This window comes from Neoarius graeffei, chromosome 21 (assembly GCF_027579695.1).
Source record: "Neoarius graeffei isolate fNeoGra1 chromosome 21, fNeoGra1.pri, whole genome shotgun sequence".
In the NCBI taxonomy this organism is placed as follows: Eukaryota; Metazoa; Chordata; class Actinopteri; order Siluriformes; family Ariidae; genus Neoarius; species Neoarius graeffei.
The window spans coordinates 34,598,902-34,625,190 of NC_083589.1; the positions used below are offsets into that span (position 1 = coordinate 34,598,902).

The following is a 26,289-nucleotide window of genomic DNA, read 5'->3' on the forward strand; positions in this document are numbered from 1 at the left end:
GTAGTTCTCAAAACTCAGGCCTAGAGTAGAGTGGGGTAATACGCCCCCGTGGGGTAAAAGGCCCCCGGCCTGTTTTACTCAAAATAACCACCAGATGGCGCAAAGTTACATTTCTATTGTTGCTATGGACTGGCTTGACAACGGGGATATACAAATATCCACTGTGGATCGCATATCAGCAACGCAGCGGAGAGAAATCAAATTTCATGGTAAGTGATATAATTTTCAGATATCAGTAAAACTGTATTTAGATAGCTGCTATTTTGTCAGATATCACAGCTGTGTATGTGGTATGAGTAGACAAGTCAGTACGTTTAAAAAAAATACATTAGGTATAAAAAGTTAAATCACATTTTGAAAGTAAGACCCTTTTTTGTAAAAGTGTAGTCTGTCGGGTAAAACGCCCCCTTAATGGCAGGGTAAATGGCCCCCAGGGGGCATCGTTTCCTTTTATCATAATTAGAGTGGGGGAAAAAGCCCCCCTGAAGGAAAATTCAGTTTTTCTCCAAGTTGAAATGAACCATGTGTTTAGTTTTAATCATAGTTTTTGACAACAGTGACATGAACAATAATGCCACCTAAAGTTTGCCTAAAGTTAATACGTATTTTTTTTTTTTTTTTAACAAAAACAAACATTGTGCCAAGGGGGCCTTTTACACCCCCCCCCCCCCCCCAAGTGGGGTAAAAGGCCCCCTGAGGTGGGGCAATAGGCCCCCTCACTCAAAAAAACAAGAAAATATCCCTGAATTAATGAATAGCTTGTTCTTTGTTAATTCATGTTCAATCCACACAAAATTATATTGAAATTAAAATGCGAAATATAATAAAATAATGCATCTATTCATTAATTCAGGGATATTTTCTTGTTTCTTTCACATTATAGGCTTAAGTAAACACTTTTGCTATCCAAACAGCTTTTTCTGAGTGAGGGGGCCTATTGCCCCACCTCAGGGGGCCTTTTACCCCACTGGGGGGGTAAAAGGCCCCCTTGGCACAATGTTTGTTTTTGTTAAAAAAAAAATTAAGTATTAACTTTAGGCAAACTTTAGATGGCATTATTGTTCATGTCACTGTTGTCAAAAACTATGATTAAAATAACACATGGTTCATTTCAACTTGGAGAAAAACTGAATTTTCCTTAAGGGGGGCTTTTTCCCCCACTCTACTCTACTAGTGTTTATATTCAAGAATATAAATAATATTCACAGCTTTCAAGGCAAACCTTGAAAACACTGTGTGATCCACATCCAATAAACAATTCCAATTAATAGAACTGAAATTGACATTCGCGTTTCTGACTTCTGTTTTTTTAAATATTGTTCTGACCACTAAGATCTCAATATTTTTCATCAAAACAACTACAGTTATCTTCTAAAATACTTATTTATTTACATGAATTAATTTGATTTGAAAAAATAAGTAAAGCTATGAAAACTCACTTCAGAGTCTCCTGTGAATCATAACATCAAAACTAGCTGACGGAAAATTTTGCTGAATACTTCATCAGAAACAGTGAGAGCTCGAGAACATCCCTAGAAAAGTTATCTGATTGATATTCACAAGTAATCCGGTCGGAAACCGATCAGGAGAGAGAGAGAGAGAGAGCCTGACCGCTTTCCCGTGACTCAAAAAGCACCGGCAGTTTCCCGACGTCACACGAGCAGAGTTGTACCGAATTCAACCTGCCGTTACTCTCAAAGTACTGAACAGATCTTGACGAGATACATTTCTTTGAAAAGCAGAGATTATAAGCTTTTTAATGATCACATTCACAATAGAAAATATTGAAGAGTTAAGCAACGACAGATTTGGAAACTTACAGTGGTGCTTGAAAGTTTGTGAACCCTGTAGAATTGTCTATATTTCTGCATAAATATGACCTAAAACATCACCAGATTTTCACACAAGTCCTAACAGTAGATAAAGAGAACCCAGTTAAACAAATGAGACAAAAATATTATACTTGGTCATTTGTTTATTGAGGAAAATGATCCAATATTACATATCTGTGAGTGGCAAAAGTATGTGAACCTTTGCTTTCAGTATCTGGTGTGACCCCCTTGTGCAGCAATAACTGCAACTAAACGTTTCCGGTAACTGCTGATCAGTCCTGCACACCGGTTTGGAGGAATTTTAGCCCATTCCTCCGTACAGAACAGCTTCAACTCTGGGATGTTGGTGGGTTTCCTCACATGAACTGCTCACTTCAGGTCCTTCCATAACATTTCGATTGGATTAAGGTCAGGACTTTGACTTGGCCATTCCAAAACATTAACTTTATTCTTCTTTAACCATTCTTTGGTAGAACGACTTGTGTGCTTAGGGTCGTTGTCTTGCTGCATGACCCACTTTCTCTTGAGATTCAGTTCATGGACAGATGTCCTGACATTTTCCTTTAGAATTCACTGGTATAATTCAGAATTCATTGTTCCATCAATGATGGCAAGCCATCCTGGCCCAGATGCAGCAAAACAGGCCCAAACCATGATACTACCATCACCGTGTTTCACAGATGGGATAAGGTTCTTATGCTGGAATGCAGTGTTTTCCTTTGTCCAAACATAAAGCTTCTCATTTAAACCAAAAAGTTCTATTTTGGTCTCATCTTTCCACAAGACATTTTTTCCAATAGCCTTCTGGTTTGTCCACATGATCTTTAGTAAACTGCAGACAAGCAGCAATGTTCTTTTTGGAGAGCAGTGGCTTTCTCCTTGCAACCCTGCCGTACACACCATTGTTGTTCAGTGTTCTCCTGATGGTGGACTCATGAACCTTAACATTAGCCAATGTGAGAGAGGTCTTCAGTTGCTTAGAAGTTACCCTGGGGTCCTTTGTGACCTCGTCGACTATTACACGCCTTGCTCTTGGAGTGATCTTTGTTGGTCAACCACTCCTGGGGAAGGTAACAATGGTCTTGAATTTCCTCCATTTGTATACAATCTGTCTGACTGTGGATTGGTGGAGTCCAAACTCTTTAGAGATGGTTTTGTAACCTTTCCAGCCTCATGAGCATCAACAACGCTTTTTCTGAGGTCCTCAGAAATCTCCTTTGTTCGTTCCATGATACACTTCCACAAACATGTTGTGAAGATCAGACTTTGATAGATCCCTGTTCTTTAAATAAAACAGGGTGCCCACTCACCTGATTGTCATTCCATTGATTGAAAACACCTGACTCTATTTTCACCTTCAAATTAACTGCTAATCCTAGAGGTTCACATACTTTTGCCACTCACAGATATGTAATATTGGATCATTTTCCTCAATAAACAAATGACCAAGTATAATATTTTTGTCTCATTTGTTTAACTGGGTTCTCTTTGTCTACTTTTAGGACTTGTGTGAAAATCTGATGATGTTTTAGGCCATATTTCTGCAGAAATATAGACAATTCTAAAGGGTTCACAAACTTTCAAGCACCACTGTAGATGAGCGTCTGCATGCAGAATTTTCACAGCACAGCCAGCAAGCGTCTGATATGCCTACTATACAGTGCACCGTTGCTGCCACAGACACCTCCCCCCCCATGTGGGGCCCATTCTAGCTATCACATGACAACTGGATACCATTTGTGATAGCTACATGTAGCTGTTATATGCACAATCAATGTTGGGTATAAGCGTCAGTGCAATGAAACAAGCACTTTCTGGATCAGAAATGAAAGAAAAAAGAGAAGAGGAAGAAGAAAAACACCAGGACAGTGGTAAGTAGATATAATTACAATAAATAAATGCACCATGATTACTGTCTTGTGGCAAGAACTCTTAAAACACTTCTTTTCTAATCAGTTGACTTTTATTATTTGCTATTTACAAAATAACACAGTTAAACATGCGGGCTACATAGAAAAAGTAAGTCATAAGGTCATTTAGGTTTGTTACATGTTTAGTTGACATCTGGGTACAGATAATTAATATACATTTATCACAACCTATTTAAAGAAAGATGCATGATGTGATAAAGTGGAAAATTGTGTTTAAGACACCTTGATGGTTAAGTTAACTAGCTAATGTGTAGTAGATATGTTAGTTGAGCTTCATGCTGTGAGCCAATTAGTGAGTTAGGAAGCATAGTCTCATTTTAGAAATGACTTTTTGTCATCTAGCTTGTTGTGGATCCCAATATAGGTCAATAGGGCTAGTATTTTCTCAATCTACAGTACCAGTCAAAAGTCTGGACACACCTACTCATTCATAGATTTTTCTGTATTTTGACTATTTTCTACATTGTAGAACAACACTGAAGACATCAAAACTATGAAATAGCACATGGAACATCTCATCTCATTATCTGTAGCCGCTTTGTCCTTCTACAGGGTCGCAGGCAAGCTGGAGCCTATCCCAGCTGACTACGGGCGAAAGGCGGGGTACACCCTGGACAAGTCGCCAGGTCATCACAGGGCCGACACAGACAACCATTCACACTCACATTCACACCTACGGTCAATTTAGAGTCACCAGTTCACCTAACCTGCATGTCTTTGGACTGTGGGGGAAACCGGAGCACCCAGAGGAAACCCACGCGGACACGGGGAGAACATGCAAACTCCACACAGAAAGGCCCTCGCCGGCCATGGGACTCGAACCTGGACCTTCTTGCTGTGAGGCGGCAGCGCTAACCACTACACCACTGTGCCGCCCCGCACATGGAACAGATATGGAATTATATGGTAAACAAAGAAAATGTGGAAAAAAAACCAATATGTTTCATATTTTAGGTTCTTCAAATAGCTAACGTTTACTCTGATGACGCTTTGTACACTATTGACATTATCTTAACCAGCTTCATGAGGGAGTCACCTGGAATGCTTTTCAATTAACAGGTGCCTCGTCAAAAGTTAATTAGTGCAATTTCTTGCTGCCTTAATGCATTTAAGATCAACAAACAGTAAATAGTAAATAATAAAAATACATCAAATAGCCCTATTTCACAACTGTATATTATGTATGGCGGCACGGTGGTGTAGTGGTTAGCACTGTCGCCTCACAGCAAGAAGGCTCTGGGTTCGAGCCCAGCGGCCGGCGAAGGCCTTTCTGTGTGGAGTTTTCATGTTCTCCCCATGTCCGCGTGGGTTTCCTCCGGGTGCTCCGGTTTCCCCCACAGTCCAAAGACATGCAGGTTAGGTTAACTGGTGACTCTAAATTGACCGTAGGTGTGAATACCGGAATGAGTGTGAATGGTTGTTTGTCTCTGTGTGTCAGCCCTGCGATGACCTGGCGACTTGTCCAGGGTGTACCCTGCCTCTCGCCCATAGTCAGCTAGGATAGGCTCCAGCTTGCCTGCGACCCTGTAGAACAGGATAAGCGGCTACAGGTAATGGATGGATGGATGGATATTATGTATATCTATATAATGCTAAGAACCATTCAATTAAGTAAAGTGAAATTACATCCATTATTACTTTAATAAAGTAAGTGTATTTTAATGAATACAAATAAGGAAAAAAATTAATTAATAAGTGTGTCCAAACCTTTGAATGGTATGTACAAAATTACTTTCCTGCCTGTCATTCATTTTACATTTTTGCCCTGATGATGATTGTTGAAATTCTTCCCACCATTGGCACTGTCTCCATCTATCACTACTGACACTGGAAGTTCAATGTATTCTCGGCTTTCTGTCTCCATTTTTTTATTTCCGTCAAATCTCTATATGAGTGCACTATATAGGGTGTAAATAATCCTTCCAGGGGAGCAAGTAATCGTGGCACGTGTGTTTTTGTTGAAAGTTTTATTAATTATTTCTTGATGAAGGATTTGTTTTTCTTTGAATAAATTTATTTCAATTAAAGGTTGGATTTTTCTAATTTTTTTCCCAGTGTGAGTTGAAGTGACTTCATCATAAGGTAAATTTTTTTTCTAAACCTTTTTACTAATCTTTACAACAGGTGGCAATAATAATGGAGGGTTCTGTACATAGTACTATGCAGACTCTAAATAGTACAATATCACCATTGCCTAGTGTCATAAAGTAGACCAGAAACGAGCTTCATGGCATGTTCCACATGCCCCTTTTTGAATGAAAGAAGTGTGCAAAATTCCTCAGATGCAGTCGTTCCACCTCCAGCTTGTGCAGTAGGATTCTGAACGGGAGATGAAAGGAATGATGTTAGTGGATGGCAGTAGGCAAAGTAGCACTGTGACAGGTACAGGTAGACTGTACTAAAGGATAATCTCAAACATGAAATACATCCTGAACTGGTACTTGCATGGAAATGTACCTGGCAATGTGCCAGGATTACTGTGATTTTTTTTTTGTTTTGCAAGAGCATTTCTGTTTCGTGCTTTGAGTCACTCTTGCTGTAGTTGGTCACACATCAAAGAAGATTAGGCTATTAAGATTATTAATTAAAGATTAGACTATTAATTAAATCTAATCATAAGAAACAACTAACAAGGAGCACGTCTTTCACGTCTAGTCTCAAGATATATTCTTTGCTCATCTGTGATTTATCTTATTATAATCATCCTCTCTCTCTCTAAAAAAAAAAAAGTTTCCAAATTGTAATCATCCAAATGTCTCTAGTAAACTGTACATACCTGTCCAGCAGCTCCCAGTCTTCTCCTCCCCACTTGTCTGTGAATTCTTTAACATTCATGCCTCCAATTCGGTCCATGTCTGATTTGTAAATCCCCACCAGACCATAGCCCTCAGTTTCCCAGAAACCTGTGTCACATTGAATAATTCAGGGTTGCATATTGGACATGAACATATTACATGCTGATAACCTCCTGGAGAGTCACTGCCCTGCAGAGCTACCGTAGAGGTTTTCCATCCTGCCAGCACATGAACTGAAAAATGACATCTCTATCATGCCCTTCATATGGTGCAAGTGCAGAAGAAATTAACAAATTAAAAGCACACCAGCAAATCAGAAAACACTCCAGAAATACCAAAACAACTGCAAATTCAGAAATACAACAACATTAAAGGTGGCGTATTATACCTCTTTTCCACAAGTTGACACAGTTCCCTGAGGTATTAATGATAGAGTCTATGCATTCTTTGGTCAAAATATGACAAGGATAAAACACCAGATCCGTTCTCACCCTGTCTAAACAGCCCTGGTCAAAACGACCAATTTGAGTGACTGTTCCTTTAAATGATAATGAGCAAATGCTCACCCCACCCCCCTCTTTTGCAGGCCAGGCCGGTAGCACTTTCCTCATAAATTTTCATTTACAAAGGCAGTTCTCAAGCCATGAGTGGAGATACTCAGATGATGGAGTGGCATAATTCCAATGAGTTCCTCTTGTAACATAGAAAAGGGAGTCAAATCTGAACAGCTTGTTAAAGCACTTTTTTTTCTGAAATAGGCAGAACGAAAGAAACTGACTGGGTATCTTATTAGGGTGACCAGATTTCTCGAGTCTAAAACCGGGACACTTTGCGCGTGACCGTGATACTTGTGCATGCACACGCGTTTTGATGTAAACATGCGCGGCTCAAACCATGGCTCAGACAGGTGCTTTTATCATTTTGTAGAAGCTCACTTTTATCAACATTTCAGAGGATAATCAAGTATTTTCTTGTTATCTACACGTACTTCTAAGTAGAAGTAAAGTAGAAGCGTCTTATCTTCAGAAAAATCTGACTTTTTTAAATAATATGGGTCAAAACCACACACATCTATCTTCTCTTTGTATCGAATCTTCGCTGGACCGTTCAAATTGTGGTGATACTGAGAAAATTCAGCATTGTTTACAGACGCTTTCAGCGGCCACTGTCTGAGTTGCTTTGTATATCCACCATCATGCCGGACGCTCATGAGGTAGCAGATTTTGATCACGTGGTTGCAAGTCAAGGATTTCAGAGTTTGTGTGTTGGTAGGCTCCAAATACCTAAATGTATGTGCTCAAGCACTGACAAAGTGGATTTTTCATAATATGTCCCCTCTAAAGCAAAATGCAAAGGGTAAGTCCTTACTGAATATCACAGGAAAAAAAAATTGCATGTTTACCTTCACCAACTGTGTTGGAAGTGATGTTTTTGCCTTTGCTTGTTTGTCTGTTCCCAACATAAGTCAAAAAGTAGCAAATGGATTTTGATGAGATTTTGAGGAAAGGTGAGCCATGGACCAAGGACCAATTGATTAGATTTTTATGCAAATCTGGATATGTGGATCCAGGATATATATATATATATATATATATATATATATATATATATATATATATTATTTTTTTTTTGTCTGTTCCCAATGTAACTCAAAAAGTAGGGAATGGATTTTGATGAAATTTGGTGTCCAGCTTGAGTATTAGCTGAAGTTCAAGTGATTTGATTTTGTTGTTGATGATATGTGGCTTGGCAGAGGTATGCACTGAAGGTTAGAGAAGCAGCCTTGGGCCCAAAGGGTTACTGGTTCGATTTCAGGGACCAGCAGGAAAAACGTGAGAGGAGTTGAGTGAATGAACAGCACTTTTGCCTCCTTCTGTATCATGGCTGAAGTGCCCTTGAGCAAGGCACCTAACCCCCAACTGCTCCCTGGGCGCTGTAGCATAGCTGCCCACTGCTCTGGGTATGTGTGCACGCTCACTGCTCACTTGTGTGTGCATGTATGTTCACTGCTTCAGATGGGTTAAATGCAGAGGAGGAATTTAACTATGCTCGAGTGTGCATGTGACAAAAATAAAGGCTTCTTCTTCTTCTTCTTCTTCTTCTTCTAACTGTTACATTAACATATAAAATATAATTATAACATATATAAAAATAACATTAATGTTGTGTTTGTGATTTTGGTTCTTGCGTTTTCAGAAGTGTTTATGTATTTTGGTTCTTGCTGTTGCATTTTCTGATTTGCTGTTGAATATTTGGGTTGTTAATGTGTTTTGCACTTGCAGGCCACTGTACCTTCATGAGTAAGTTCTGGTGTGTTGAGAATAGAGAACTATACAGGGCAATGGATCACTGGGAGTTGAGAATGTCAGATATAGATAATTTGGTTTCATGTTTTTGATTATTAGGTACTGCTGACTCTGTAACTGTGTAATATTCATACCTGCGGGAGCTTGTACTGTAGCTCCACATCCCAGTCTCATCACGACAGGAGCATATGCAACTTTCCCTTGTACGCAGTGTTTACGCACATTGTCTATTATTGATGGAGGAAAGTGGATGTGCAGGTCACACATGAACAAAAGAGAGTTGTTATCCTGTAAAAATAAATTAAATTAGTGCGGAAGAAAAGTCATGGCTGTACGTATGCACAGAAATTAACCTCAAATATAGTGAGCAGAGACCCATCCATTCAGTAAGATCCCTCAACGCATTACCATTCAAATGTATACAGTGCATATCTTTTTTTTTTAATTGTTACAATGTAAAATCTTGCTTACATACTTCAACAAGATCAACTCCAGCTTGAATTCCTTCAGATTTGGCAAAATGTCCACCTAAGCTTTTAAACTGGTAGCTGTTTGTGTGTTGGAAAATTGAACACATACACACATAACATTTAAAAAATTGGACCTTCTTGCTTAAATATACAATATGAGCACCAGTTAACATCTCTTTATTAGTGAATAAAAAGCATACCTTGGTAAATTTGCGTTTTTCAGTTCCTTCTCAATATCAACATCAGTGCTGTTGTAGTCTACAATGATGACATTGAAGTTTTTGTCTCCTGTCATTTCATACACTTTCTCCATTTCTCTGATGAAATAAATGACCCATCTCCCCTGGTTTTTAACTGTTGGAGTAAAAGTGAAATGAACATGCTGTATATTCATTGAAGAACTGCTTAGTAAGAACGTATCCTTGCTCATTCTAGTATCAGCAAAGAGCACTGAGCAGTTTCATGTGGTTTGATGCAAGAATAGTAAGTCTAGTACCATGGACTTGACAGCATGTTTCTGCACTGACTGTTCCTCTGTACAAAGACTATATGCTATCCATCGCGATTGACGCTTATAAATAAGCAATGCAGTTTTCACAATTTTAAAATATTACAAATATGCAGTGCTACAAGTGGTGAGAATATATGTACACATATGTAAATATACAGTACAATACTTACTGATAGATGATGATATATTTAATTAAGAAACAAATAAAAGTATACACACTTCATTATTATGATGATGATGATTATTATTATTATTATTATTATAGATGACATTTTTATTGAGAGATAGCACTAAATATCCTATAGATAATATACATGTGGCTCAGTTAACAAAAAGCAAATAAATGACAGTAGTAATAGGAATAAAAAAAATCCGTCATAAAATTGAACAAAAATTATTTACAAATTATTTACTGACACATAGTTTTCACGGAAAAACAGTCCTGACAGTGCTTGTGAATGCTGCGAGAGATTTGCATTGGTTTTTATTATTATTATTATTATTATTATTATTATTATTATTATTATAGATGACATATTTATTGAGAGATAGCACTTAATATCCTATAGATAATATACACATGGCTCTCAGTTAACAGAAAGGAAATAAATGACAATAGTAATAGGAAGAAAAAAATCTGTCAAAATTGAACAAAAATTATTTACACTGACGCATAGTTTTCACGGAAAAAACAGTCCTGACGATGCTTGTGAATGCCACAAGAGATTTGCATTGTATTATTATTATTATTATTATTAGTAGTAGTAGTAGTAGTAGTAGTAATAGTCATTGTCGAATAAATTCAATATTGAGATCATACAAATGTGCCTATGTTACACTTTCTTTTTTGCGAAACCTATAGATATTGAGTTATTTAGACACTCTACAAATATCTAAGTCAATAAACTATCTATAAAGTGTCTAAAAAAATTCTACAAACCACCATAAAAATAGCAGGTTTTGTAAAGTAATAAGAAAACAAAACCAAGATAAATCAAGTCCTATCATTTTCCACATTGAACTTGATATAACCAACAAAACTGAAGTGAAAAACAAATAGAAATGTTTTAGGACAAAAACAAACAAAAAAAAAACCCCAACAACCTTACAATAGTCTGGTTATACAAGTGTTAAAACAGCACTCTGTTTTTCTGTTAAGAGTCTACCAAAGTCGCACATCTCTATTTTGGCAATTATATTACACTCTTCCTTGTAAAATGCTCTTGATCAATCACAGTTTTAATCGGGGTGTGTGTACAGTTGACTATATACCCACTGTAGATTGTCAACAATGAGCCAAAAATAAAAATTTTTACCATGTCTCCAGCTGATGTTCAGGAGATTATTTATTATTATTCATTACTCTGTAGACTAACAGCCTGTCACTTTCTCCTTTACTTTATTTGTCTGGTCCAGTTTGAGGTTGCTGATGTTTAGTAGATAATATGGAGACTAGCAACTTGTCTACACGCCTCGTCATAACACATTTCAAATTCAGACACATTTGTCATGTTGGTAATCAGTTGATAGACTGCTTCATAATAATCAGTCTGAAGATGGTTTGTAGAGTGTCCAACTAAATCCAGCTTATTCAATTAAAATGTATACCAAGATGATAAACACAGCAAAATGGCAAAAAGCCTATATAACGTTTGGGAATCACATGATCAAGAAATCACATGATTGAGAGTTAGAATAATTAAGTAGCAATAGAGCTCATAAAAAGCTTGATTTCTGACCTGTCAGAATAACATGGACTTTGACTTCTGGGTTCCAGTTGAAGTCTGCTGGGCTGCAGAGACCCGGTAATTCTGGATAATTTTGGTTAGATGTGGAGTAATAATATTGAGAGATAAGAACATTCTTCCCCTCTTTATTTTCCATCTCCATCTCCATCAGGTAGCGACTACCCACATCAGCCCTTGTCTTCTTTTCAATGTTTAATACTCGTTTCAGGACCAGATCACTGCAAAAACATCAAAAAATCACTTTGGACAAATTCTACTTGTCAGGCGTCTTCACAAGCCAAGACAGCAGGGCGATCATTTACCTGGTGTTCTCGGCTAACTTCAGTTGATTCGTGAAGGCTTTAATTAAAGGAATGGCTTCTTTTTGGGTCAGTATGATATTTCCAGCTCTCTTGCAGGTGTGGACAACTAAATCACTCTGCTTCGAATGGAACTCCACAGCCTTTACATTGAAGAGCTGCTTCCACTTTGGCTTGTTAATATTAGGCTCTGTGGGTTGGGCATGTAAGTCCAGTGTTAGAAGGACCATTAAAGAAAAACATGAAAACCACTTAATCAAGCTATCAATACGTTACCTTTGCTGTCTTCTCCTTTTTCAAATTTCAGATATTGACCAAACCCATTTCTGGAAAGGTAAACACAACAATATTAGTAAATGACTGGACAGTAAAATTGAGAATGTACAGAATGTAACTAATATAGACATTGTAAGTACATTACCCCTGCTCATATACTTCATCCTTTTCGTAAAAGCACAGCTGTTCCTTCATGTCCTCATTAGCAAGCCTTGTGTAGTCGTTTGGGTACACTGATGTGTAACGAACCTTTAAAACCACAATTCATTAATTGCCCAGAATGAATTCACACACATCACACACATCACATTATCTCTAGCCGCTTTATCCTTCTACAGGGTCGCAGGCAAGCTGGAGCCTATCCCAGCTGACTACGGGCGAAAGGCGGGGTACACCCTGGACAAGTCGCCAGGTCATCACAGGGCTGACACATAGACACAGACAACCATTCACACTCACATTCACACCTACGGTCAATTTAGAGTCACCAGTTAACCTAACCTGCATGTCTTTGGACTGTGGGGGAAACCGGAGCACCCGGAGGAAACCCACGCGGACACGGGGAGAACATGCAAACTCCGCACAGAAAGGCCCTCGCCCAGAATGAATTACATGCCTTATTGCTTTTCATCAGAATTAATAGAATCTTAGCATACGTGCCTTTGATTTTTGTAAAAGTCTGTGTAACAATAATACTGCATGAGAGCCTCATACAGTTAGAGAACCTCATGTGACTGTCTGGAACAATACATGTTGAATGTCAGGTAAGTCCAGGTTTCCCAAACATTTTTTCATGAATTATTCTTGCATGCTCTTGCAATATCTCTTATTTCTGCTTTCAAGAAAGTTTGGGTTACAGTACAATACCAGACAAAAGTTTGAAAACACGTTCTAGTTCGATGTTTTTCCCTCCTTTATTTTCCATTAATTAAAAGACACCCTTTTGATGAGCCCTTGGTAGCGTGAGGGATGAAATCAGTTGACATCACGAGATTTCAGGAACAGGACCAACCCAGAATGCTTTGTAGGTTGACAGTTTCAAAAGTGTTTCTACTCTTTTGTTGTTGCTGCCAAGAAATTAATTCCTCATTGTGTTGTGCTTTAAGGCACACCTTTATAACAGGTGTTACACACTTCTGAGTCATGAGTGGAAATGTGTGTGTGCGCGCACACACACATTTATGTACATATAGAGAGTCGTGTGTGTGTGTATATACAGTGATGCTTGAAAGTTTGTGAACCCTTTAGAATTTTCTATATTTCTGCATAAATATGACCTAAAACAACATCAGATTTTCACACAAGTCCTAAAAGTAGATAAAGAGAACCCAGTTAAACAAATGAGACAAAAATATTATACTTGGTCATTTATTTATTGAGAAAAATGATCCAATATTACATATCTGTGAGTGGCAAAAGTATGTGAACCTCTAGGATTAGCAGTTCATTTGAAGGTGAAATTAAAGTCAGGTGTTTTAAAGGTCCCATGGCATGAAATTTTCACTTTCTGAGGTTTTTTAACGTTAAAATGAGTTCCTCTGACCTTCTTAAGTCACCCCAGTGGCTAGAAATTTCATAATGTGTAAACCAAACTATGCCCAACATTTGAGAATGGCGCGTCAAAACGGCGCGTTGATAAGCTCTTCTCTTTACTACGTCAGCAAGGGAGATGATCCCCACGCCCCCCCTCTGGATTCCCACCCACTGTATGGATTGCCCCGCCCAGTTGTAGTGAGGAGACCATAGAGGACACAACATGGCATCACCTAAGCGAGCGAAACATGGAAATTGCGCTGTACATGGATGTGACAACACAGAAAAGAGTCTGTTTTTACTGCTGACGGGAGAGCCCCTGAAGACGCAGTGGCTTAATTTTATTTACTTCAATAATACGCCGTTGAGTCTACCTAAAACGGTGTATGTTTGTCAGAAGCATTTTCCTGAGGAATGTTTCCACAACTTGGGACAGTACAGGGCAGGTTTTGCACATCAACTGTCACTGAAGCCTGGGTCCGTACCAAGCATCCCTGCCACATCAGCAACAAACACTGAACAAGTAAGTGTATAACTGGTCATTTTGCCGTGTTTTAAAATCAGTGCGTTAGCCTAGCAATGGCTACATTAGCTGTGCAGCTAACCGCTTCCTGCAGTTAGCCAGGTAATCTGCGCTACAAAACTAAAGAGCATGCAGCATGCTCTGTTAAACTGAGTTTAGTCTGGAAATTGACTGTAACTTATGAGCTTATGTTTGACTATTGCTCCGCAATGCATGTCTTCTGTTGGATAAGCGCTATGTTGCTGTAGTTGCTGCTTCTATCCTCTTTGGTTACCTCTTTGGTTATGGAGTGCGTGTTCAAGCCTAGGATATTATACGTTCGTAAACTACCACTCCGAACACTCTCACTCTCTGTTCTCTGTGTCACGTTGAGTTTACGAAAGGAGTCTGAGGGAGAACGGGGTTTTATCTTAGCAGCGTGGCTACAGGCGCTGATAGCAGCGAGTATGTGCGCGCGCGCAGCTTGGTCAAGCCCCTCCCCCTCCCCCCATGGCCCGCCCCCACCCTCTACCCTTCCCCGCCTCCTGCTTCTCATTAGCAAAACGACGCACTGGGAAAAGCGCTGAAATGGGGCTTTCTCCCAGGAGGCTATATTTACGTGCCGAGGGTTCATTTCGAGAAAGGCTGCGGATATAACATCCGGAAGCCTCCACGAGCCCGTTTAAAGCATCAACAAACCACCATGCCATGGGACCTTTAAATCAATGGGATGACAGTCAGGTGTGAGTGGGCACCCTGTTTTATTTAAAGAACAGGAATCTATCAAAGTCTGATCTTCACAACACATGTTTATGGAAGTGTATCACGGCACAAACAAAGGAGATTTCTGAGGACCTCAGAAAAAAGCACTCTTAATGCTCATCAGGCTGGAAAAGATTACAAAACCATCTCTAAAGGGTTTGGACTCCACCAATCCACAGTCAGACAGATTGTGTACAAATGGAGGAAATTCAAGACCATTGTTACCCTCCCCAGGAGTGGTCGACCAACAAAGATCACTGCAAGAGCAAGGCATGTAATAGTTGACGAGGTCACAAAGGACCCCAGGGTAACTTCTAAGCAACTGAAGGCCTCTCTCACATTGGCTAATGTTAATGTTCATGAGTCCACCATCAGGAGAACACTGAACAACAATGGTGTGCATGGCAGGGTTGCAAGAAGAAAGTCACTGCTATCCAAAAAGAACATTGCTGCTCGTCTGTAGTTTGCTACAGATCACGTGGACAAACCAGAAGGCTATTGGAAAAATGTTTTGTGGATGGATGAGACCAAAACACAACTTTTTGGTTTAAATGAGAAGCACTATGTTTGGAGAAAGGAAAACACTGCATTCCAGCATAAGAACCTTATCCCATCTGTGAAACATGGTGGTCGTAGTATCATGGTTTGGGGCTGTTTTGCTGCATCTGGGCCAGGACGGCTTACCATCATTGATGGAACAATGAATTCTGAATTATACCAGCAAATTCTAAAGGAAAATGTCAGGACATCAGTCCATGAACTGAATCCCAAGAGAAGGTGGGTCATGCAGCAAGACAACGACCCTAAGCACACAAGTCGTTCTACCAAAGAATGGTTAAAGAAGAATAAAGTTAATGTTTTGGAATGGCCAAGTCAAAGTCCTGACCTTAATCCAATTGAAATGTTGTGGAAGGACCTGAAGCGAGCAGTTCATGTGAGGAAACCCGCCAACATCCCAGAGTTGAAGCTGTTCTGTACGGAGGAATGGGCTAAAATTCCTCCAAGCCGGTGTGCAGGACTGATCAACAGTTACCGGAAACGTTTAGTTGCAGTTATTGTTGCACAAGGGGGTCACACCAGATACTAAAAGCAAAGGTTCACATACTTTTGCCACTCACAGATATGTAATATTGGATCATTTTCCTCAATAAATAAATGACCAAGTATAATATTTTTGTCTCATTTGTTTAACTGGGTTCTCTTTATTTACTTTTAGGACTTGTGTGAAAATCTAATGATGTTTTTAGTCATATTTATGCAGAAATATAGACGATTCTAAAGGGTTCACAAACTTTCAAGCACCACTGTACGTATACACACACACACACACGCGCACACACAGAACTGTGCAAAAGTCTTAGGCACATGTCAAGAAATGCTGTAGACCAAAAATGGCTTAAATAAGGAAATTAAACATTTCAACATAAAAATAAAAATACTATAAACAGCAGTAAGCTGTAATAAATGAAAAAAGTCAATATTTGGTGTGAGACGACCCTTTGCTTTAAAAAAAATAGTAGACTCAGGTACAATGAGTGCAATTTTATAAGGAAATGAGCTGTAGGTTTTACTGAGCATCTTAAGCAGTGGCGGCTGGTAGTCTTTCAAACAGGGGAGGCTGGTCGGTTACGATATTTCCAGATTTTAAAAGAAAAAAGAAAAAAACACATAAATTTTGCCCATACTCTTGCCTCTGATCTGGCTGATTGTTGGCAGGGTCACAAACTGTGAAATAACAGGTTCTTTTGGCCCATTAGCCTACTGTCCAATATACATGATGGTGCTGTTGGGGGGGGGGTATATTTTAACATTTTATATTTTAAAATTGTGTCATGTTGTTTAAAAATTGATCATTATTGAAAGCAGCTCTTTGTCAGGAACCTCAGCAGTAACAGCAGAGTGTTCTGGAATAGGCACAAGCACTGACCTTGGGGAGCCAAACATAGAGCTGGGTGCCACACATTTCATTCAATGACACTTTCCCTATATTTTACTTATTTTGACTGAGAAATGTTTTATTGACAATTTTGATAACCCTTCACTTTTAATCCAGGTCTGTAGTGTGAAATGTTCTCGGCTGTGTTTTTGTTTAAAAATGTTTTCCAAATTGTAGCTGTGTTTAATTCATATCCAGAAAAATATATATTCCAATATAATATACTCAGCATAAACATTTTAAATAGATTCTATATTTTTGGTCCATCCATGACATATTACTAAAGTAGCCTATTTACTGTTGTTGATGTGGGTCACTTGCTGTTAGCCAATTCACTTTCTCGTACCAGGAGAGCTGAAAGGAACGAGTATTATTCCCTACATTTTTCACCAAGTCAATTTGAGGCGTTGGTCTACCCTGCTCTTTAATTTTAATTTTTTCCTCGAAAGGAAGGCTGGCAAATGGCTTCGCTAAAATTAAATCAGCAATGCTTGTCATTCGTGTGCAGCTTTCTTGCTAGCTGACTAGCCCCCTCAAGTTCAAGTTCAGTCACTCAAATAAATGAACTTTCTGGAACTAAGATAGCAAACTTGACAACACTATATTTACAATTTATTTACAATAAAAATATATACGAACTAAAAAAGCTGGTAGAAACCGTATGTAATGAATGAAATTGAAATGTAAGCTGATCTCTTACAATACACCACACCATTTGCGAATCCGCATGGGACTGAACTGAAATTCACCGCTGCCTGTCTATAGTTGAAACGAGCTGTCAATCAAAGAAAATATCCGGCCGCTTTCACCAATCACCAGTCTCCTCGCGGAAAGCTTTGCCATGTCCCTCCCACTGTGAGGCTCGAAGTCCGTGGGCGGGCGTTTTCGCAGTATTTGTCCAATAACCGTCTTGCATTTTGATATTGAAAAGCGCATAGCTCCCAAATACCATTGAAGTCCACTGAGGCTGGGCTGCATCGCGCTGTCACAAGGGGGAAAAACTCACGCACACATTAGGCGAACTGGGGAAAGTTATAACGGGATGATTTCGCACTGTAGTTGGGTTGAGCACATATATTTTTATGATTCTGGATCTGAAATAGCAATGTTATAACATTGCTATTTCAGATCCAGAATTTTTAGAGGAGGCTGAGCCTCCCTCGTTGTCTTAGAGCAATCGCCCGTGATCTTAAGCCAGTATCTCACTGGGCTGCGACAGCCTGCAACTAGTTGGAGACACAACAATTGCGATAAAATATGCGAATTAGTGACAGCTTTCACTTGGAATCACACTGAATTGATATTTGCATATTTTATCGCAATTGTTGTGTCTCCAACTAGTCGCAGGCTGTCGCAGCCCAGTGAGATACTGGCTGATCTCACACTTCCTGTCTCACAGAAACTGACATGAGAAGGGTTTGTGAAGGCTTTGCGACACCAGCGATGCATTTGCGGCTATTTTGAGAGAAATTTTATCGCACGAATTTTTTGAACATGTTCAAAATTTCAGCGACAAAGGAGCGACACTTTGCGACTCATGTGAGGAAATTGAGAAGCCCTGCAAATGTTTCAAGACACTTTTGAAACTCTCTCGTGAATGACATTCACAATTTGTCGCAAGCTGTCGCAGCCCAGTGAGATACTGGCTTTACAGTTCTTCTGGAAACTTTGTCACACTTGCTTCTTCATTTTGCACCAAAACCCAGTAGCCTTTGTTATATTTTCTTTTTTAATCTGAAAAGTGCTCTCTTATGTAATATGCTGCTCAGATACAAATATCTTTTTTTTCCTGTTCCATTTAATTTTATGCTGAAAAATGAACGTTTGGACTCTAAAATGTTTTTGTACTGACTCGATCATGCAGAAGTCATCAAACAGAAATCTATAACAAAGTTTGTATGAAAAAAAATAGGGTGCTGAAGACTTTTGAACAGTACTGTATGTCTAGGGTGACCAGATTTCTCGAGTCTAAAACCGGGACACTTTGCGCGTGACCGTGATACTCGTGCACGCACACGCGTTTTGATGTAAACATGCTCCGGCTCAAACCATGGCTCAGACAGGTGCTTTTATCATTTTGTAGAAGCTCACTTTTATCAATATTTCAGAGAATAATCAAGTATTTTCTTGTTATCTACATGTACTTCTATCACAATTCAGTTAAAGTAAGAAAATCAGACAACAGATGTGATGATAGGGAATAGGCCAAAAGCCTAAATTTCAACTGATTTATTTCACCTTTGTGAAAACGCCAAGAAAATGCATTGCTTGCATATTAACATCAACATTTTATGCGACGAACTTTTTTTTTAAACAATAGGCTATGCATTGTAACAGGAACGAGCGCATGAGCCTAATCGTTGTCACCTCCGAACCTTTACCCAAAATGCCTCTGTTTAATCTTAACCAGTGTAGGCTATTAACTATTTTGAAAACGTGAACCCTGAGTTGACAACAGCATCAAACAAGTCAAGACAATCTGTGATACAAATTAAAGACACATGAAACAGATGAAAGACAACAAAAAATGTTTCAGAAACACAGCCACCCAACCCACCCACCCTAAAGAAGATGCCATTTTATTGCATATATTTACATGATGAGTGAATTTGCTCCAGTAGTGCTTTATTGCCCGAGAGCCTGCTGTGAAACTGCGAGTAAGTATCGTCAAAATTGGCCCGGGTAATGAGCAAGGCTTTGAGAGGAGGCACGATCATGCAATTCCTCTCGTCAGTCAGGTGTTACTCATGAGTGAAAATATTCGCTCAACTGGAGCATTGGTGCCAGGTAGGCACATGGCAAACTGGCAAAGCTGGCTGACATTGCAGTAAGGAATCTCCCTACTTTTGAAGTGCGCGAACATCTCCGCCCAGCGCTCATCCGTTCGGCATTGCCGCTAGTGAAAAAAAAAAGTTATAACGCGGCCTCTATATTGCAAGATTGTATAAATAGATACATTGTAAAGTTGACTGCGCACACACGCTCATCTCATTGATGCTGAATTTCTAGAAGCTTTATTGACATCTCGTTGGTTCAGGGGCGATTTCTCAGAGACAACAAGGGAAGCCGAGCTTCCCCTAAAATTCTCTCCCCAAACTGCGGCATCTATGACATTGAATTCTCATTAAAACAATAACTTGCATAACATATGCCCAAGATTGTATTTACATTCATAACTATCCTGTAACTTATTTGAGTGATGTCTGATGAACTTGCAGTTTGCTACGAGAATCACCTTTGCTGCCAGGCTGTAACCAGCGTTGCCAGATACTGCTGACGTTTTCCAGCCAAAATATGTTCAAAACCCGCCAAAATGCACTTAAAACCACCCAATCTGGCAACACTGGCTGTAACCTTTCTTATTTCAATGGGCTCTATGCGCTGGCAGCCGGGTTTCCATTGCAGTCTATGAGAGGGCTCTGAACAGCCAATTTCGGCTAGTTGTTATTGGTTAAAATTGACAAAATCGTCACTTCCAGGGAAGCCGGGCTTCTCTGGGACTAAACGAGACAGTGGGAGGGGCAAGAAGCCGGGCTGATGAAGGATTATTGGAGGTAGTGTTTGAAAGACATGAGGAGGGCGGGCTCTGTACTTCGGCATCGGCGAGGAACACGGAAGCATGATCAGATAGCGGATGTTGAGAAAGTGTAGTCGTGTGCCAAAGTGCTGTCCGAATTTCTTTTCATATAAACGTTTCTTCTCATTGATGTCTCTGTACATTACTCTGTAAATAAATGTACAGTAAATATTACTCGTTGTGCTCCGTTAATTTTCATCCATTCTATCAGTTTGATCATTCGTGAATTCACTCGTTTATTTCATTTGTAGTTCAATCTGGTTGTAGGCTAGCTTGAGCCTTATTGGGATCTGCAGTGCTAGCTGCTAACAGAAATTGGTGAAGTCTCTGGAAAGCACAACCAGCTAGTATGACAGGGTCACAGACTCTTCGTTGAATAGCCAGTGATTTTTGGATGTTTGATATTTTTTTGATTAAGGATATGAGGCACTAGCCTGGCAAGCCAGACTATAACATGAAATGTACAAGCAAAAATACTTTCTGCCACTAGGTAGGGTTGTCTAGTTCACTATGCTAATGGGGCACACCTTTCTATGCTTTGATATCCGGCCTACAGGTTTTACGATGAATACGTAAAATGGGCTTCCCCTGTTTTAAAAACCAGCAGCCGCCACTGCGTTGGTTATATATAATCGCTGTAACCAGGACAGTTTGTTAGTGTTTGGTGTAAACCGGGACATTTCAGCGTCCCGACGGACCTTTGTCGGGACTGGGGACACGCGACTCAAAATCAGGACTGTCCCGGTCAAACCGGGACATCTGGTCACGTTATGTCTGTCTGTCTGTCTGTCTGTCTGTCTGTCTATCTATCTATCTATCTATCTATCTATCTATCTATCCACTTTCACTGGATATGAGCAATTGCACACTCTGACTACTCTACTACTAGGATATCAGCTCATATACCGTGAATAGAGAAAAACAAAATAGCAGTTTTGTTATCAAGTATTTAAAATAAACAGTAATAACTAATAGAATATAGTTAATAACCAGGCACACCTTTTAACTGAAAAGCATTCCAGGTGACTCCCTCATGAAACTGGTTAAGATAATGCCAATAGTGTGTAAAGTGTTATCAAGGTAAACGCTGGCTACTTTGAAGAATCTCAAATATGAAACATTTTTAAACACCTTTTTGTTTACCACATAATTCCATCTAAGTTTCATATATTATTTAGTAGTTTTGATGTCTTCAGTATTGTTCTACAATGTAGAAAATCGTCAAAATACAGAAAAACCTATGAATGAATAGGTGTGTCCAGACTTTTGACTGGCACTGTAATGTTCTTTATAGAAAATACAGTAGTAAAACTTTACTCACATGATTTATACCATCGTATCTCTCAATGCTTGGATTCTCATATCTGTAAATAGGATAGTAAGCACATTTCGGAAACACATCTTCCAAATGGGACTTCGGCAGCAGTGGTACTGGAGGGAGAGAGAGAGATGAGCTTGTACTGTTGAGTTGAACAACAACAACAACAACAACAACTATTATTATTATTATTATTATTATTATTATTATTATTATTATGTAGCTCACTGTTTTTGTCAGTGGTAATAATTTCATGAACTTTGATATCAACAAGATTCCTCAAATTTCAAGGACTTTACAGAGGATCCTTGCAGAGTGTAACAGTTTTCTGCAACTCAACAATTCTTGTTCTTCTACCCAGGTCACTGAATCTCTTCGATAATTGTCTTGGTGTTGTACCGAGTGCTCCTATTCCAATTAGAATGACTGACTTTTTTTTCTCATATTCCATAGCTTTTGTCGTTCTCTTGCTAGATCTTGGTACTTCTGTTTCTCCTATCTCTTTTTCATTTACTCTACTGTCGTATGGTATGGCAAAGTCTATTATTTTACGTTCCGTCTTTTCTTCATCAATCAATACAACATCAGATCATCTGGCTTCTCTGGCACGATCAGTCTGGATGTTGAAATCCCACAGTAACTTACACCTGTCATTTTCTGTTCCAGTTTCTGGTTGGTGTCCATACCATCTTTCTGTTACAAGTACTTTATACCTTCGGCACAATTCCTAATGAATTTTTCTTCCCACCCAATCATGCCTACGTTTATGCTCTTTTTGAGCAAGCATGCTACATTCACTTACAATGTGATTCACTTTTTCATCTCCCTCTCCACATAACCGACACTTGCTCTCTTCCTGCGTTTTATCAATCTTTGCCTTGATAACATTGGTTCTTATTGTTTCTTCTTGGGTTACGAAAATTAATGATTCAGTTTCATGTTTTATTGCAGTTCCTTTAAGCCACAACCATCTTTCTTTTCCTGCCTCATTATCTGTTTGTCTTCAAAACTGGCCATGTCATATAGTTTTCTCCTTCCAGTCCTGTTTCCTTTCAGTTTTCTTTCGATTCTTAAATTCAGTCACACCCTCTCTTTGACAATCATCAATCTCTTACAGCCACTAACGACCTTTCATTGCTGCTTCATACATACAGTAATTCTCTAATCCAAGCTTAGCAAGGTCAATTGCATCTTCTATGCTCAAAAATCCACTACCACCTTCTTTCCTGCGTCTGTAGAGTCTGCTTGTACTGTTTTTTGGGTGCAATCCATTATGCACTGTTATTAATTTTCTTGTCTTCCTATTGATATTATTTTTTTTCCACATTTTTAATATGCACAGTCTCATGGAGACTAATTTAAAATACTTGGGCCATATGTTTTTTACAACAGTGTCAGTATCTATCTAAGTGTCACTTACAGCAATCATCAACTATCCCACATTGCAAAACAAACTGAAAATTGAATTTGAGGAGAAAATTACTTAATACTAGTGAAATTATCTTGCTGCATGAACAGATATTTTTACTTGATAAGGCATCTTCGAATAAATTGGTTGCAATCTAGAACTAGGTTTAATAATCTCAGAATTGATGTCTTGTATTCTTCTAATAGGAAATGCTAGATTGTTTCAACTATTTAAAATATTTTCACTTGCTAAGATATAATTTTTTTGCAGTGCAGTTAAGAGAATTCAGCTTTAATAGTCCCATACCTTAATAAATGCTATTTTCACTCAACCAATATTTAACTCCTTACCAACTTGAGTTTAGTGCTATATTTTGTCTACTAATATGTTATTCATATTTATGACCTTTTGTTCTGTTGATATTATTTTGCTTTTATCTGTCTGAACCTGATTGTGAACTGGCTGTTCAAGTCGAACTTGACCTGGAATTCTGCCTTTGACTCCATTATTGTGATTTCATTGATAAACTTCCGTACACAAGCCTTCACAATCCCAATTAGCCTTGTGTATTTCAGAAAACTTTTCAACACAATATGGATCAGGCAAATATGCATCAATAACAATCAGCAAAAAGTTGTCACAAATCCAAGTTACTTTAAGTCCGACTCAATGTGGTTATATAGAGGGAGTGCCATGTAATCCAGAAGTAACACTTCCTCTGAAGTAAAATGACTGGTTAAATTCCAGAGCACAGCATGAGGAAATGTTTGGGCAATTCACTGTCACTAATCCAGCACATTTCTCTGAGGTGGGAGAAACAGGATAACCCAGTGGAAACCCAGAGTAACATAGAGAGAACATGTAAAATCTCTCTCTCTGCTTTAATCATACTAAGAACCATTCATGGAATGCCTTTTGATGCTGACAAATAGCACTGATAAGAGATTTTGCTCAATTCATGATTCACTCACTTTTGTAAATGGTGTCTCGTGGGTCTTCTCTGACCATGTCCACTTCAGGTTTAGAGGTGGAATCAGAACTCAACTTTTGACTAGCTGCTGTGAGCGGGATTAGGTCATTGTCCACTGGCAGTAGTGAAGACTCATCTGTACACAAAAAAAAAAAAAAACATATACTTTTACATTCATTGGCCTGGCATTTATTTCACCAAAGTGACTTAGAAGTGAGAGAGAATGAGTGTTGGCTCAGAAATGTCTCTTTGGTTGTACTGAGATTTGAACTCACAAACTCATATAGGACCCTCACCACAGAGCAAACAGTTCCACCTATAAAGACCGATATGAATATTTCTACTTTCCAGTCCAAAATCTACAGGACCAGTCAAAAGTTTGGACACACCTTCTAATTCAACGTTTTTTCTTTATTTTTATTAATGAAAAGACACTTCATGTCTTAAAGTAATGATGGATGTTGTTTCTCTTTACTTAGTTGAGCGGTTCTTAACATAATATGGATTACTACAGTTGTTGAATAGTGTCAAGTTTGTTTGTATAGCAATAGACATTGTCCCAAAGCAGCTTTACAGAATCTGAATGACCCAAGACATGAGCTAATTTTATCCCTAATCTATCCCCAATGAGCAAGCCCGTGGCGACGGTGGCAAGGAAAAACTCCCCCAGACAACGCGAGGAAGAAACATCGAGAGGAACCAGACCCAAAAGGGAACCCATCCTCACCTGGACAACAACAGACAACATGACTATAACATTAACAGTTTTAACATGAAGTCAGTTTTGTTGATGATGTAACTCTTCATTAATGAAAACTTGAGTGCAAAACTGTTCATGACAGCTGCAGTCCTAAAGTTAGCAAGCCAACTGTAGTCCTCAGCCACAAAAGCATCACTGTAAGTGTCCAGAGCGTCTTCCAAGTATGACTTCCAACTGTCCATATGGGGCCGTCCTCCACTGGAGTGATGTGATGAGACTCCAACCAGACACAGGGCATCAGGATGGATCAGGCAGGTCCGAGGAGCAGAAGAGGTCAGCACCTCGATCCCAGGTTGAATAAATAAATATTCCTTATTTACATAGGAATAACATCCATGAAATGTATCAGTCAGGATTTAGACCTCATCAAAGCACAGATACAGCTCTGGTTACAGTAGTAAACGACCTACTGTTGGCGTCTGATCAGGGCTGTGTCTCGCTGCTTGTGTTGCTTGACCTTAGTGAAAGAAAACAAGACTCAGAAACACAAACTGGCTCTAACTGCGCACTGCTCGACTTGGCGCTGAGAGCGAACTAACTCCTGAAACCATCATACAAACCCGAGGGCATGCTAAAATCATCTCTCAGTTCATAAACCCACCCAGTTGACTTGCTGACTTTAGGACTGCAGTTGACTTGCTGACTTTGGGACTGCGGTTGTCGTGAATGGTTTTGCGCTCGGGTTTCCATCGGTGGGGGGTTTATAGCATCAACGAAGCTGACTTTATGTTAGGACTGTTGATGTTATAGTCATGTTGTCTGTTGTTGCCCAAATGAGGATGGGTGCCCTTTTGAGTCTGGTTCCTCTCGAGGTTTCTTCCTCATGTCGTCTGAGGGAGTTTTTCCTTGCCACCGTCGCCACAGGCTTGCTCCTTGGGGATAGATTAGGGATAAAATTAGCTCATATTTTAAGTCATTCAAATTCTGTAAAGCTGCTTTGCAACAATGTTTATTGTTAAAAGCGCTATACAAATGACTTGACTTAGTGCAGCATTTGATACCATTGATCATTCCATTATTTTGGATAGACGAGAAAATGTTGTGAGAGTTAAGGGAATGGCCCTCTCCTGGCTCAGGTTTTATTTAACTGATCGCTATCAGTATGTTGATGTAAATGGTGTTGATGTAAATGGAATAGTGCTATGTACTGTATGTTTATTATTTACTATTTACTGTTTGAGCTTAGATGCATTAAGAAGGCAAGAAACTCATGCACTAATTAACTTTTGACAAGGCACCTATTAATTGAAAAGCAGTCCAGGTGACTACCTCATGAAGCGGTTAAGATCATGCCAATAGTGTGTAAAGTGTCATCAAGGTAAATGCTGGCTACTTTGAAGAATCTGAAATATCAA

At 39.1% G+C, this 26,289-nt stretch overlaps 1 protein-coding gene across 1 annotated transcript in view; it reads right to left on the reverse strand.

The window, feature by feature from the left end:
• Positions 1-5,266: 5,266 nt before the first annotated feature.
• The window catches only part of LOC132869701 (beta-1,4-N-acetylgalactosaminyltransferase 3-like), a 37,266-nt gene continuing 16,243 nt past the window's right edge, over positions 5,267-26,289 (reverse strand). The window contains exons 12-22 of the mRNA XM_060903029.1: positions 24,176-24,310; positions 21,800-21,909; positions 12,314-12,417; positions 12,169-12,218; positions 11,896-12,082; positions 11,585-11,811; positions 9,535-9,688; positions 9,340-9,412; positions 8,999-9,152; positions 6,540-6,666; positions 5,267-6,082 (exon numbers count right to left, since the gene is read on the reverse strand). Coding sequence (XP_060759012.1) covers positions 5,989-6,082; positions 6,540-6,666; positions 8,999-9,152; positions 9,340-9,412; positions 9,535-9,688; positions 11,585-11,811; positions 11,896-12,082; positions 12,169-12,218; positions 12,314-12,417; positions 21,800-21,909; positions 24,176-24,310 — 1,415 coding nt within the window. The 3' untranslated portion in view covers positions 5,267-5,988. The remainder of the gene's footprint in view (positions 6,083-6,539; positions 6,667-8,998; positions 9,153-9,339; positions 9,413-9,534; positions 9,689-11,584; positions 11,812-11,895; positions 12,083-12,168; positions 12,219-12,313; positions 12,418-21,799; positions 21,910-24,175; positions 24,311-26,289) is intronic.